Source organism: Carcharodon carcharias, chromosome 16 (genome assembly GCF_017639515.1).
Source record: "Carcharodon carcharias isolate sCarCar2 chromosome 16, sCarCar2.pri, whole genome shotgun sequence".
Lineage (NCBI taxonomy): Eukaryota > Metazoa > Chordata > Chondrichthyes > Lamniformes > Lamnidae > Carcharodon > Carcharodon carcharias.
Window position 1 is genome coordinate 53,338,356 of NC_054482.1, and position 14,089 is coordinate 53,352,444.

The 14,089-nt window shown below is 42.3% G+C and overlaps 1 protein-coding gene across 2 annotated transcripts in view; it reads left to right on the forward strand.

Annotated features, from left to right (window-relative positions):
* Positions 1-2,726: 2,726 nt before the first annotated feature.
* The window catches only part of ror1 (receptor tyrosine kinase-like orphan receptor 1), a 358,323-nt gene continuing 346,960 nt past the window's right edge, over positions 2,727-14,089 (forward strand). For both annotated transcript variants that reach the window (XM_041208398.1, XM_041208401.1), the window contains exon 1: positions 2,727-3,042. In XM_041208398.1, coding sequence (XP_041064332.1) covers positions 2,904-3,042 — 139 coding nt within the window. In that variant the 5' untranslated portion in view covers positions 2,727-2,903. The remainder of the gene's footprint in view (positions 3,043-14,089) is intronic.

Below are 14,089 nucleotides of genomic sequence, written 5' to 3' on the forward strand. Positions count from 1 at the left end.
TCAGCCAAGGGAATGGAGCCTTCCTATCCCCTATATAATTTTATACACTTGAGTTAGGTGTCCCCTAAACCTCTTCTGATCTGGAGATGAATCGTAGGACTGCATTTTACAGGGTGGTGGGGCAGACGGCTCACTCCTTGGAAGGAAAGGCTGACACAATCAGAACAAGCCCACCCCATAGCCATGTCACATTGAGGGTGGGCTGAATTACTTGAGAGTGGGATTTCTGCACCTCAGTGGGAGGGGAAGGTCTCAACCTCATGAGCTGATGGCCAATCTGATTGTTAGTGGGCATTGCTGGGACAACAGGAAGGAGCATGAAGAAGATCATGGCTGCCCCAGAAAGGTAACTTTCTTTTTATTCATTCACGAGATGTGAGCATCGCTGACTAGGCCAGAATTTATTTCCTATCCCTAGTTGCCCTTGAGAAGGGGGTGGTGAGCTGCCTTCTTGAACCGCTGCAGTCCATGTGGCGTTGGTATAACCACAGTGCCATTAGGGAGGGTGTTCCAGGGTTTTAGGACAAGGTTTTAGGGCAGGGATGGATCCTAGAGCCCAGGGAGGGCTGAGAGAGGGATGGTAGGCCAGATTTTGGAGGGACGGCAGCGCAGAAGGAAGAGGGGTGATAGCTCGAGGGGGTGTGCTGCTGATGCGTGCAGGGCACCCTCTGAATGAGGCGTCCCCCTTTCCTACCCACCCTTTTTCATTTAGGCCATATAAAATGGCCTGGCCACTCGCGCCCTCCTGCCCACACCAGCCATATTATGATGTGGGCCGGTTATTATCTGGGTCGATAGGTTTGCTAATAGGCCTAATTAACCTTTAATTATTTATTTACATATGACGGGGATGCTTTCAATTTTGGTGCCCAAAATGTAGTATTATGGGGGTCAGATTGCGTGTGGGTGAGAAGATACTGTGCCAGCCACCTGGCCTATTTTACATGCCCCTCCCCCAACAAAAAAATGCCCAGTCGGGGCACGTAAAATCCAGCCCATGGAATGATTGCAGCACAAAAGGAGGCTATTCATCCCACCATGCCTGTGCTGGCCCTCATGCCCCTCCCCTGCCTTTTCCCCATAGCCCTGCAAATTTTTCCTTTTCAAATACTACAATGATCCAATTCCCTTTGAAAGCCTCAGTTGAACCTGCCTCCACCACACTCGCTGGCAGTGCGTTCCAGAACTTATCCACTCGCTGCATCAATAAAGTTTTTCCTCATGTCACCATTGCTTCTTTTGCCAATTACCTTAAGTCTGTGCCCTCTCGTTCTCAATCCTTCCCACCAGTGGGAACAGTTTCTCACTATCTACTCTGTCCAGGCCCCTCATAAGTTTCAATACCTTCATCAAATCTCTCAGCCTTCTCTTCTCCAAGGAAAACAGTCTAATTTCTCCAATCTATCGTCACAACTGAATTTCCTCATCCCTGGAAACATTCTCGTGAATTTTTTCTGCACTCTCTCTAATGCCCTCACATCTTTCCTGAAGACCAGTGCCCAGAACTGGATGCAATACTCCAGTTGAGACTGCACCAGTGTTCTGTACAAGTTCAACATAACTTCTGAAGCTCTGATGAGGGGTCATATGGACTCGAAAAGTTAACTCTGTTTCTCTCTCCACAGATGCTGTTAGGCCTGCTGAGTTTTTCCAGCATTTTCTGTTTTTGTTTCAACATGACTTCCTTGCTCTTGTGCTCTGTGCCCCTACTAATAAAGCCGAGGATACGGTATGCTTTATTAACTTCTCTTTCAATCTGTCCAGCAACCATCAATGACTTATGTACATATACAGCTGGATCCCTCTGCACCTACATCCCCTTTAGAGTTGTATTTTATATTGTCTCTCCATGTTCTTCCTACCAAAGTGAATCATTCCACATTTCTCTGCATTGAACTTCATCTGCCGCCCGTCCGCCCATTCCACCAGCTTGTTTATGTTCTTTTGAAGTTCTACACTATCCTCCTCACAGTTCGCAATGCTTCCAAGTTTCCTATTGTCTGCAATTTTGAAATTTTACCCTGTACACCAAGGTCAAAGTCATTAATATATGTCAGAGAAAGCAAGGGTCCCAATACCAACCACTAGAGAACTCCACTACAAACCTTCCTCCAGTCTGACAAACATCCATTAACCACTAATATTTTCTGACACTCTGCCAATTTTGTATCCACATTGCCCTTTTATTCCATGAGCTATAACTTTGCTCACAAGTCTGTTGTGTAGCACTGTATCAAATGCCTTTTGCAAGTCCATGTACACCACAGGAACAGCATTGCCATCATCAACCATCTCTGTTGCCTCTTCAAAAAACTCCAGCAACTTAATTAAAATGATTTCCCCTTAACAGATCTGTGCTGGTTTTCCTTAATTAATCTGCATTTGTACATGTGACTATTAATTTTCTCCAGAATTATTGTTTCTAGAAGTTTCCCCACCACCAAGGTTAAACTGATTGCTCCCCTTATATAAATGCAAGGCTTTCAGTTTTTTTCCTTTAATTTTTTGCTGGATAGTGCCGCACTCTTTCATTGGGGCGCGAGAGAAACAGATTCTGACTCCTCTTTACCCTCATGGGCTTGGTTCTGTATTTCTCTCCGTCTCCACACGGTGGCGGTGCCGAGCTGCTGTCGGGCTCCACACGATGGCGCTGCCGGGCTGTTCTCCGAACCCTTGAGCCGAAGCCCCGGGGACTGGGAGCTCAGAGAGCCGCAGAGTGTGTGTATCATCCCCCAGTCAGAGCAGCAGCAGCAAGCAGCCCGTGTGCGAGCCGACAGATGGGTTGGTACAGATTTTACACAGGGTGAAGCAGTAGCGGGCTTGAGGAAGCAAAGCAGCGAAAATAAAAGCCCTCTCTGGCTCAGCAGCAGCCCCGAGATAAACAAAGCCCAGCTCAAGTGTGGATGCGACAAGAAGCAGCAGCGGCAGTGAATCCGGCGATGGACCATCCCGGGGCTAAACATCCCCAAGGCTGGGCTACAAACTTCCAAACTCTCCTCCTCTTGCTGGGATCCAACCTGGTGCTTCAGCACTTCGCTAACGGTAAGAGGGGCAACATCAGCTGCAAACTGAGGTTTTCTTTTCTTACAGCATTTGCTGAGAATCTGATGTGGTTAAAACGGGATCCAGAATTATTTAAGACTTTCAAGGGCTCTTTTTTTTTGTAAATGGAAATAAATCTGGTGCAAATCTGTGCGCGCGGTTGTACTTGGCAGTTGTGTGGAAGCATTGGAACATTTGTCATTTGGATGATAAATCCGGATAGAATAATGTGCATATTTAAAAAAAACAATCCGCCGCTATTCTCCCAGGATGGTTCATTTCATGAACTTGGAGTAAATGGAGAGGAATCACTGACCACATGGACAGCCTGTCAATTTCAGCCCAAGCTTAGCAAGTGCGAGCTTTATTCTGTTTTTCTTGGAATCGAACTTAAAACGTTCTATATATGAAACCCTAGTTTAAAGTCTATCTTTGTTTTATATAGTGTTTCTATAAGTGGCCACACAAGTGTGCGCTGCGCAAACATTCAGCCTTTTAAGTGGCAATTGGGTTCTGCTTTTCGAATTCGGGAAATGCAGCGTTCGGCAGTTCTTTGCATAGTTTCAATTTACCAATAAACTGTCAGCACAATAAGTGTCTGAAATGTGAAGGGATTAGGCATTTCACCTCCTCTACCCCCCCCCCCCCCCCCCGCTTTTTTTTACCTCTCTCCTCCCCAGGGTGCCAGGGCTGGCAGCCTCTATCCCTGCGGATGTACAATGCAATCTAACTCTTGTGTAGGAGATGAGTGAGTTCTCAGTTTGAGACCTCTCCCCCACTCAGCCCCCTGTAAATTGTAAGTCGACAGCCTGGTGTGAATTCTTCTGCTTAACTAGCACAAGAAAAATGCCCTGGCCAGCAATTCAAATGTGAAGAGGATGGAGCTTGTGAATAAACCATCACATTCCCTGGAACTTTAGGCCTGGTATCAGTCTTTATAATAAACTCCTTGGAAGGTTAACAGAGGTTTTACAATTTAGAATGAACTTACTTTCCAACTCTTTAAATTACATTTCTGTTTCATTCCACAGTGCATATTTAACACAAATTTGTTTGGTACTTCAAAGAAATGTCATTCATGGGATGTCATTTGGTTCTTGCATCATGTTAAAAAAAACTCAGTATAATACGTGGTTGATTTGTAAACTGTGGTTACTTTAAAATTGTGGCAAAAGACAAAAAAAGGCCCAGAATCATTACAGTAAACTCATTGCATAAAGGGAAATTTAAACCATGATGTGTGTCCCTCTCAGTCATGAAGACAATAGTCCACTGTGCTGTTGCATGGCAAATGAGATAGATCAATTGGAGGGTCACTCCTGTTACTGTTGATCTAATTGAGTTGCTTGGGAAAGTTAATCAAGATATATTCTTACTTTTTGTAGAATGCCATCCTTTATCAGAATCTCTCCCTTAAAACTATTTGTTTGCACACTGTTCATTTTTTCTTCACAAAATGTGCTTTTGCTTATCCTTACTCCTCCCAAAAGCTGGGGAAAAATTGATGTTTTTATAATGGATTCTGGAGCCCATTTATTCACCAGTTCTGTCGAGGAATCTAAACTGTGCAAAATGTTTACTCCTGACATGAATCTGTGTGCAATTGGGCAAGACTTCACTGTTGGACAGCAAATATACAATTTACACTGGATTATGATTCCACATTGGATCAGGGATTTTGGAAGCTGATGTGCTTGGGAAGTGGATAGCTTAGTTGGAACTTTAAAGCAAAAGCAAAATACTGCAGATGCTGAAATCTGAAATAGAAACAGAAAATGTTAGAAATACTCAGCAAGTCAGGCAGCCTCTGAGGAGGTTTCAGATCAATGACCTGTGAAAATTCTATCATTGTTTGATTCTGCAATGTGAAATTAATCTTCTCTGAAAATTTGGTGCCTTAAACTACAGAAATGCTGATTGAAGGCAGTTTAATCAACATACACCCAAGTTTTGCTGGAATGGGACATCTCGCTGTGTGCCCCATCAGTTACACTTTATCCAACCACCTCCCACCCAACTCAAATTTATTTGCACTGTCAGTTGCTGGAAATGTGAGCTGATAAATGTAGCAAAAGCAAAAGGACATCTAGGACCTTAGTAAGTCACGGGGCAAATAGTCTTGCCTCTTTAACCAATGAGACTCAAGAATTGAGAAAAAAATGTCAAGAACAGAGAAGGATATACAGTAGTGAGTACAGTAGTAAGTCAGAAGGAAATACAGTAGTGAGTAGAGTGATGAGTCAGAAGGAAATACAGTAGTGATTACAGTAGTGACTACAGTAGGAAATCGAGTAGTGAATAACAGTAGTGACTACAGTAGGAAATACAGTAGTGAGTCAGAAAGAAATACAGTAGTGAATGCAGTAGTGAGTCAGAAGGAAATACAGTAGTGAGTACAGTGGTGAGTCAGAAGGAAATATAGTAGTGAGTGCAGTGGTGAGTCAAGGAAATGCAGTAGTGAGTAGAGTAGTGAGTCAGAAGGAAATACAGTAGTGAGTACAGTGGTGAATCAGAAGGAAATATAGTAGTGAGTACAGTAGTAACTACAGTAGGAAATACAGTAGTGAGTCAGAAAGATACAGTAGTGAATCGGAAGTAAATACAGTAGGGAGTACCGTGGTGAATCAGAAGTAAATACAGTAGTGAGTACAACAGGATTCCAAAGAAATACAGTTGTGAGAACAGAAGGAGTCAGAGGGTAATACAGTAGTGAGCACAGTAGTGTCAGAAGGAAATAAAGTAGTGAGTGTAGTAGTGAGGCTGAAGTAAATACAATAGTGAGTATAGCAGGATTCAGAAGTAAATACGGTAGGGGTGAGTCCAAAGTAAATACCGTAGTGAGTACAGTAGGAGTCAGAATGAAATACAATAGTGAGTGCAGTAGGAGTCAAGGAAATGCAGTAGTGAGTACAACAAGATTCAGAAGGAAATACAGTTGTGAGAACAGTAGGAGTCAGAAGATAATACAGTAATGAATGCAGTATTGAGTCTGACATAAATGCAGTAGTGAGTACAGCAGGATTCAGAAGGAAATACAGTAGTGAGTGCAGTAGGAGTCAGAAGGAAATGCAGTAGTGAGTACAGTAGTGAGTCAGAAAGAAATACATTAGTGAGTGTAGTGGTGAGTCAGAAGTAAATATAGTAGTGAGTGCAGTTGTGGTGAGTTAGAAATAATTGTGACGACATTAGTGACTACAGTAGGAAATGGAGTAGTGAGTACAGTAGTGAATTGGAAGGAAAACAGCAGTGAGTACAGCAGGAGCCAGAAGGAAATACAGTAGTGAGTACAGTAGTGAGTCAAGCAAATACAGTAGAGAGTACAGTAGTGAGTCAGAAGGAAATACAGTAGTGAGTACAGCAGGAGTCAAGGAAATACAGTAGTGAATACAGTCATGAGTCAGAAGGAAATACAGTAATGAGTACACCAGAGTTAGAAGAAAATACAGTAGTGAGAATAGTATTGGGTTAGTAGGGAATACAGTAGTTGGTACAGTACTGAGCCAGAAGGTAATTCAGTAGTGAGTACAGTAAGGGTCAGGTAAATACAGTAGTGAGTACAGTAGTGAGTCAGAAGGAAATAGTGGTGAGTACAGTAGTGAGTCAGAAGGAAATACAGTAGAGTACAGTCAGAGTCAGAAGGTAATACAGTAGTGGTTACAGTAGTGAGTCATAAGGAAATACTGTGGTGAAAACAGTAGGAGTCAGAAGAAAATACAGTAGCGTGTACACTAGTGAATTAGGAGAAAATACAGTAGTGAGAATAGTGCTGAGTTAGAAGGAAATACAGTAGTGAGTATAGGAGTCAGAAGGAAATACAGTAGTGAGTACCGTAATGAGCCAGAAGGAAATACAGCAGTGAGTACAGTGGTGAATCAGAAAGATATACAGTAGTGACAATGGTAGTGACAACAGTAAGAAATAGAGCAGTGAGTACCGTAGGGATCGGAAGGAAAACAGTAGTGAGTACAGCAGTGAGTCAGAAGGAAATACAGTAGTGAGTATAGGAGTCAGAAGGAAATACAGTAGTGAGTACCATAATGAGCCTGAAGTAAGTACTGTAGTGAGTACAGTGGTGAATCAGAAGGATACACAGTAATGACAATGGTAGTGACAACAGTAAGAAATAGAGTAGTGAGTACAGTAGGGATCAGAAGGAAAACAGTAGTGAGTACAGCAAGAGTTAGAAGGAAATAGAGTAGTGAGTACAGTAGTGACTCAGGAGGAATTACAATAGTGAGTGCAGTAAGAGTCAGAAGGAAATACAGTAGTGAGTACAGTGGGGGTCAGAAGGAAATAGAGTAGTGAGTACAATGGGGAGTCAGAAGGAAACATAGTACTGAGCACAGTAGTGAGTCAGAGGCAAATACAGTAGTGAGTACAGTAGTGTCAGAGGGAAATACAATAGTGAATACAGTAATGAGTCTGAAGGAAATACAGTAGTGAATACAGTAATGAGTCAGACGGAAATACAGTAGTGAGTACAATAGGGAGCCAGGAGGAATTACATTAGTGAGTACAGTAGTGAGTCAAAATGAACTACAGTGAGCACAGTAGTGAGTCAGAAGGAAATACAGTAACACAGGGTAATGCAGTAATGAGTACATTAGGGGTCAAAGGAAGTACAGTAGTGAATACAGTAGGAGTCAGAAGGAAATACCGTAGTGAGAATAGTATTGAGTTAGAAGGAAATACAGTAGTTGGTAAAGTAGTGAGCCAGAAGGAAATACAATAGTGAGTACAGTGGTGAGTCAGAATGAAATACAGTAGTGATGACAGTAGTGACTACAGTAGAAAATAGAGTAGTGAGTACAGTAGTGAGTCAGGAGGAAAAACAGTAGTGAGTGCAGCAGGAGTCAGAAGGAAATGCAGGAGTGAGTACAGCAGTTAGTCAGAAAGAAATACAGAAGTGAGCGCTGTAAGGGTCATAAGTGAAGACAGTGAGTACAATAGTGAGTCATAAGTAAATACAATAGTAAGTACAGTAATGTCTCAGGAGGAAATACAGTAGTGAGTACAGCAGTGAGTCAGAAGGAAATATGATAGTGAGTACAGTAGTGAGCCCGAAGGAAATACAGTAGTGAGTACAGTAGTGAGTCAGAAGGAAATACAGTAGTGAGTACAGAAGGGGTCAGAAGTAAACACAGTAGTGAGTACAATAGTGAATCAGAAGGAAATACAGTAGTGAGTCAGAAGGAAATACAGTAGTGAGTACAATAGTGAATCAGAAGGAAATACAGTAATGAGTCAGAAGGAAATACAGTAGTGAGTACAGTGGTGAGTCAGAAGGAAATACAGTATTGAGTATAGGAGTCAGAAGGAAATACAGTAGTGAGTACAATAGTGAGCCAGGAGGAATTACATTAATGAGTCAAAATGAACTACAGTGAGCACAGTAGTGAGTCAGAAGGAAATACAGTAACACAGGATAATGCAGTAATGAGTACATTAGGGGTCAAAGGGAAGTACAGTAGTGAATACAGTAGGAGTCGGAAGGAAATACAGTAGTGAGAACAGTATTGAGTTAGAAGGAAATACAGTGGTTGGTAAAGTAGTGAGTCAGAAGGAAATATAATAGTGAATACAGTAGGAGTCAGAAGGAAATACAGTAGTGAGAACAGTATTGGTTAGAAGGAAATACAGTGGTTGGTAAAATAGTGAGTCAGAAGGAAATACAGTAGTGAGTACAGAAGGAGTCAGAAGTAAACACAGTAGTGAATACAATAGTGAATCAAAAGGAAATACAGTAGTGAGTCAGAGGGAAATACCGTAGTGAGTACATTAGTGAGTCAGAAGGAAATACAGTAGTGAGTACATTAGTGAGTCAGAAGGAAATACAGTAGTGAGTGCTCTGGTGAGTTAGAAGGAAATACAGTGGCGAGAACAGTTATAGAGTCATAGAGGTCTATAGCACAGAAAAAGGCCTTTCGGCCCATTGAGTCTGCATCGGTCAAACCTAACTATTCTAATCCCATTTTCCTGCACTAGGCCCATAGCCTTGTATGCCATGGCATCACAAGTGCACGTCCAAGTACTTCTTAAATGTTATGAGGGTTTCTGCCTTTACCACCCTTTCAGGTAGTGCGTTCCAGAATCCCACCACCCTCTGGGTGAAAAAATGCTTCTTCACATCCCCTCTAAACCTCCTACCCCTTAGCTTAAATCTGTGCCCCCTGGTTATTGATCCCTCTGCCAAGGGGAAAAGTTCCTTCCTGTCTACCCTATCTATGCCCCTCATAATTTTATACACCTCAATCATGTCTCCCCCCTCAATCTCCTCTGCTCCAGGGAAAATAACCCCAGTCTATCCAATCTCTCCTCATAACTAAAACGCTCCAGCTCAGGCAACATCCTGGTAAATCTCTTCTGCACTCTCTCTAGTGCAATCACATCCTTCCTGTAATGTGGATTCCAAAACTGCACGCAATACTCTAGCTGTGGCCTAACCAGCGTTTTATACAGTTCCAGCATAACCTCCCTGCTCTTATATTCCATGCCTCAGCATTTAAAGGCAAGTATCCTATATGTCTTCTTAATCATCTTATCTACCTGTCCTGCTACATTAACGGACCGGTGGACATGCACACCAAGGTCCCTCTGATCCTCTGTACTCCTCAGGGTCCTACCATTCATCGTGTATTCCCATGCCTTGTTTATCCTACCCAAGTGCATCACCTCACATTTATCCAGATTAAATTGCATTTGCCACTGATCAGCCCATTTGACCAGCCTGTCTGTATCCTCCTGTAACCTAAGGCTGTTCTCCTCACTATTTACCACCCCACTAATTTTCGTGTCATCATCAAACTTACTGATCAACCCTCGTACATTCAAGTCTAAATCATTTATATATACCACAGGCAGCAAGGGACCCAACACTGATCCCTGTGGAACCCCACTGGACACAGGCATCCAGTCACAAAAACACCGCTCAACCATCACCCTCTGCTTCCTGCCACTCAGCCAATTCTGGATCCAATTTGCCAAATTGCTTTGGATCCCATGGGCTTTTACCTTCATTATCAGTCTCCCATGCAGGACCTTATCAAAAGCCTTGCTGAAGTCCAAGTAGACTACGTCAAATGCATCTACTCACCTGGTCACCTCTTCGAAAAATTCAATCAAATTGGTCAGACATGACCTCCCCTTAACAAAATAATGTTGACTGTCCTTGATTTAATCCCTGCCTCCCCAAGTGTAGATTCATTCTGTCCCTCAGAATTGCTTCCAATAGTTCCCCCACCACTGAGGTTAGACTGACTGGCCTGTAGTTCCCTAGTTTATCCCTTCCTCCCTTCTTGAATAACAGTACCACATTGGTTGTCCTCCAGTCCTCTGGCACCTCTCCTGTGGCCAGAGAGGCATTGAAAGTTATTGCCAGTGCCCCTGCTATCTCTTCCCTTGCCTCACTCAACAGCCTGGGATACATTTCATCCGGAGGTTGAGATTTACCTACTTTTAAGCCTGCTAAACCACTGAGAACTTCCTCCCTTTCTATGCAAATTTCTTTATTTATATCACAGTCCTTCTGCCTGATTTCCATACCCATGTCGTCCTTCTCACTTGTGAACACCGACACAAAGTATTCATTTAGAACCCTACCTACATCTTCCAGCTCAACACACAAATTACCACTATGGCCCTTAATGGGCCCTACTCTTTCCCTAGTTATCCTCTTACTCTTAATGTACTTGTAAAACAACTTTGAATTTTCCTTTATTTTACCTGCCAATGTTTTCTCATGCCCTCTTTTTACCCTCCTAATTTCCTTTATAAGTTCCCCTGCACATTCTATACTCCTCTAGGGCTTCCGCTGTTTTGAGCCCTCGTTATCTGCCATAAGCCTCCTTTTTTCTCTTTATCCAATCCTGTATATCCTTCGACATTCAGGGTTCCCTGGATTTGTTGGTCCCAACCTTTATCTTTACTGGAACATGTTGGCCCTGTACTCTCCCTATTTCCTTCTTCTGACGCAGATATTTATTGAGTTAGAAGTAAATACAGCAGTTGGTACAGTAGTGAGCCAGAAGGAAATACAGTCTTGAGTCAGATGTAAATACTGTAGTGAGTACAATGGTGAATCAGGACGAAATACAGTAGTAACGACAGTAGTGAATATGGTAAGAAATATAGTAGTGAGTACAGTAGTGAGTCAGAAGGAAATACAGGGGTGAGTGCATTAGTGAGTCAGAAGGAAATACAGTAGTGAGTACAGTAGTGAGTCAGAAGAAAAAAAAACAGAGGCTACAGTATTGAGTCAGAAGGAAATGCACTGGTGAGAACAGTAGTGAGTTAGAAGAAAATACAGTAGTAAGTCAAGAAAATACAGTTGTGCGTGCAGTGGTGAGTCAGGTGCAAATACAGTAGCGAGTACACTAGTGCTCAGAAGTAGTGCTGAGAAGTGCTCAAAATGTAATGAATGCAGTAGTGAGTACAGTAGTGGACCAGAAGAAAATATAGTTGTGAGTACAGTAGGAGTCAGATGGAAAAGCAGTACTGATTACAGTAGGAGTCAAAAGGAAATACAGTAGTGAGTACAGTAATGAGTGAGAAGGAAATACAATAGTGAGTTAGAGGAAAATACAGTAGTGAGTACACTAGAAGTCAGAAGGAAACACAGTAGTGAGTAGAGAAGGAGTCAGAAGGAAATACAGCAGTGAGTACAGTAGGGGTCAGATGTAAAAGCAGTACTGAGTATAGCAGTGAGTCAGAAGGGTATACAGTAGTGAGTACAGTAGTCTATCAGAAGGAAATACTGTAGTGAATACAGCAGAGAGAGAAAAGGAAATGCAGTAGTGGGTAGACTACGAGTCAGAAGGAAACACAGTAGTGAGTACAATAGAAGTCAGAAGGAAATACAGTAGTGAGTCAGAACAGGTGCAGAAAGAGAAATAGAAGGTGAAAGCAAGATTGGATTAAAAGATAATTATTTTTTAAATTTTAACTTTTCAAAATTTCCAGCAACAATTTTGCTACCTGTAGGAATGAGACTGCACAATTTCAATTGTTCCTTCTCTGAGCCAGAGAGATTGGGTGGCATTGCAGGAATATAAATCTCCTCATTAAAAATCTCCTTATTAATGTGCTGTTAAGTACTGGCCCTAACTTCCTGAAGCATGTTTAAATAGCAACCAATACACCAGTGCTTCAACGTTATGAAATTCATTGGGATGTTGAGAGTGAGCCACTGTCTGTGCGAGGCTAACATCAGAGCAATTCAATTTGCAATTCATGGGTTGTTCTTCCTCCTAGCTACATCCTCACAGTGTTGAAATTAAGACTTATTGCACCACACAATCTACTCGAAGGTTATTCTTTCCCAGAATCTCAAACTGTATCTTATGTCTCTGATCTCCCCCATTCTCCTTCCCATCATTTAACCACCACATCTGGATACATCTTCTGCCTCAATCTTTAAAACTTTGATGATGTCCTTCATTATGGGCCTGGGGCTTTCATCTGGATTCCAAATAAACCAAATAAAATTGGGTTTTGCAGTGAAACTGGATTGGTGCAGACTGTAGAACATTCCTCTCCCAGCTTATTTAGCCAAGTAAGAGTTAACATTTATTAGCCTGGCAAGTAGGGGTATGTTTCTGCATACACTGTGATTTGGCATGAAGCAGAATTAAAATTCACAATTTATTATAATACTGGGGGGTGACGATGAAAAGATTTTTAAAATTATGTCCTACAGTTGGAATTTGAGATACTTCAACTTTATAGTTCAAGCAAGCAAACAAAATAAAATTGAGTTGACCACAGGAAAAATAACAGAGACAAAGTGAGGGTTGGTATGGAGTGAGTGGGTGTTCTGCAGACGCTGCACCAGTTCTTGGATTCTGCTGAAGTTGTGGTTAGTGTGGATCATAATAACTTTCTGATATTATAATTGGGAGAAGGGAACAGACATAACATTTTTTAATTAATGGGACTCATTTGAGCAGCTTTCACCCTTTCTCTCTCGTAGATGGTCCCTGGGGTGGAGGTTGCTGGGGTGCCCATGACTATTTGTGGCCCTGTGGCAAATTGCCCAGCTGGCCATTAGTCATGTATTTACCCAGATGGTATCAGAAATAGGCTATTCAAACATGGGAGGCATCACAACAGAGCCTAACCCTGTCTTCGCCTGATCTACACAAAAATACACACAGATGCTTGCACTTTCTCTCACTCACACACGCACACACGCACTTTTTCTGGATGCAATGTGATGATCATTGTCCTGGCTAATATTAGTTAACCTGGACAGAATGGGAATTGAATCTCTTACCCTATTTACCTGACAATGTAAATCACTTCGGGGTGGGGTTTCTTTAGTAGCTCTGGATTATTTTGTGCCACTAGTAGCAAGGGTAAGTAGTTGCCAATCTGACTGGGTTTTCAGGCTGTCCATATAGGCTCACAAAGCATTCTGCTTTACTACCATTCTGAAGGTTCTCGCCAGACAACAACAAGATTGTGATTTGATGCTAATTGTGCATGCAGAATATTTGCCTGTGTAGATGTTGAATTTGTTCTGTAGTATGAAGAGGATGGCAAGGGAACAGGATCAAATTAACTTACATCGGAAATGGCAGATTAGTCTCGCCAGGTCTGCAGAGCTCAATATCACACTACATCATAACAAATGGGCAAACCTCTCCAGCCCTTGTCTCTAAAATTGAGTAGTTGCATCTTCTTGCAGCAGGGTGATGCTAATTTGTACTCCAAGTAAAATGTTGATTTTGTGACTTTTATTGTCTGGCTATGATGCTTCCCCAGTGTAGATGAAATTTCATAACAGCAACATTTGACGCTTGCTAGCAGCCAGAGTGAGAAAACAGACCAAACAAACTATACAGGTAACAGTTGCCTCCCTTTGCTACCATGTGTGCTTCTGTTTGCATAATCGTTCACCTGCACTCACACACTTGCAGATTCTCGCTCAATTGCCCATGCATGCACTCACCCCATATACATTGTCACTTGCACAGTCACTCACTTGCATGAAGACACTCATTCACTCTCCTGCACACTCTCTGACAATTACACGCTTGCTCACCCACTC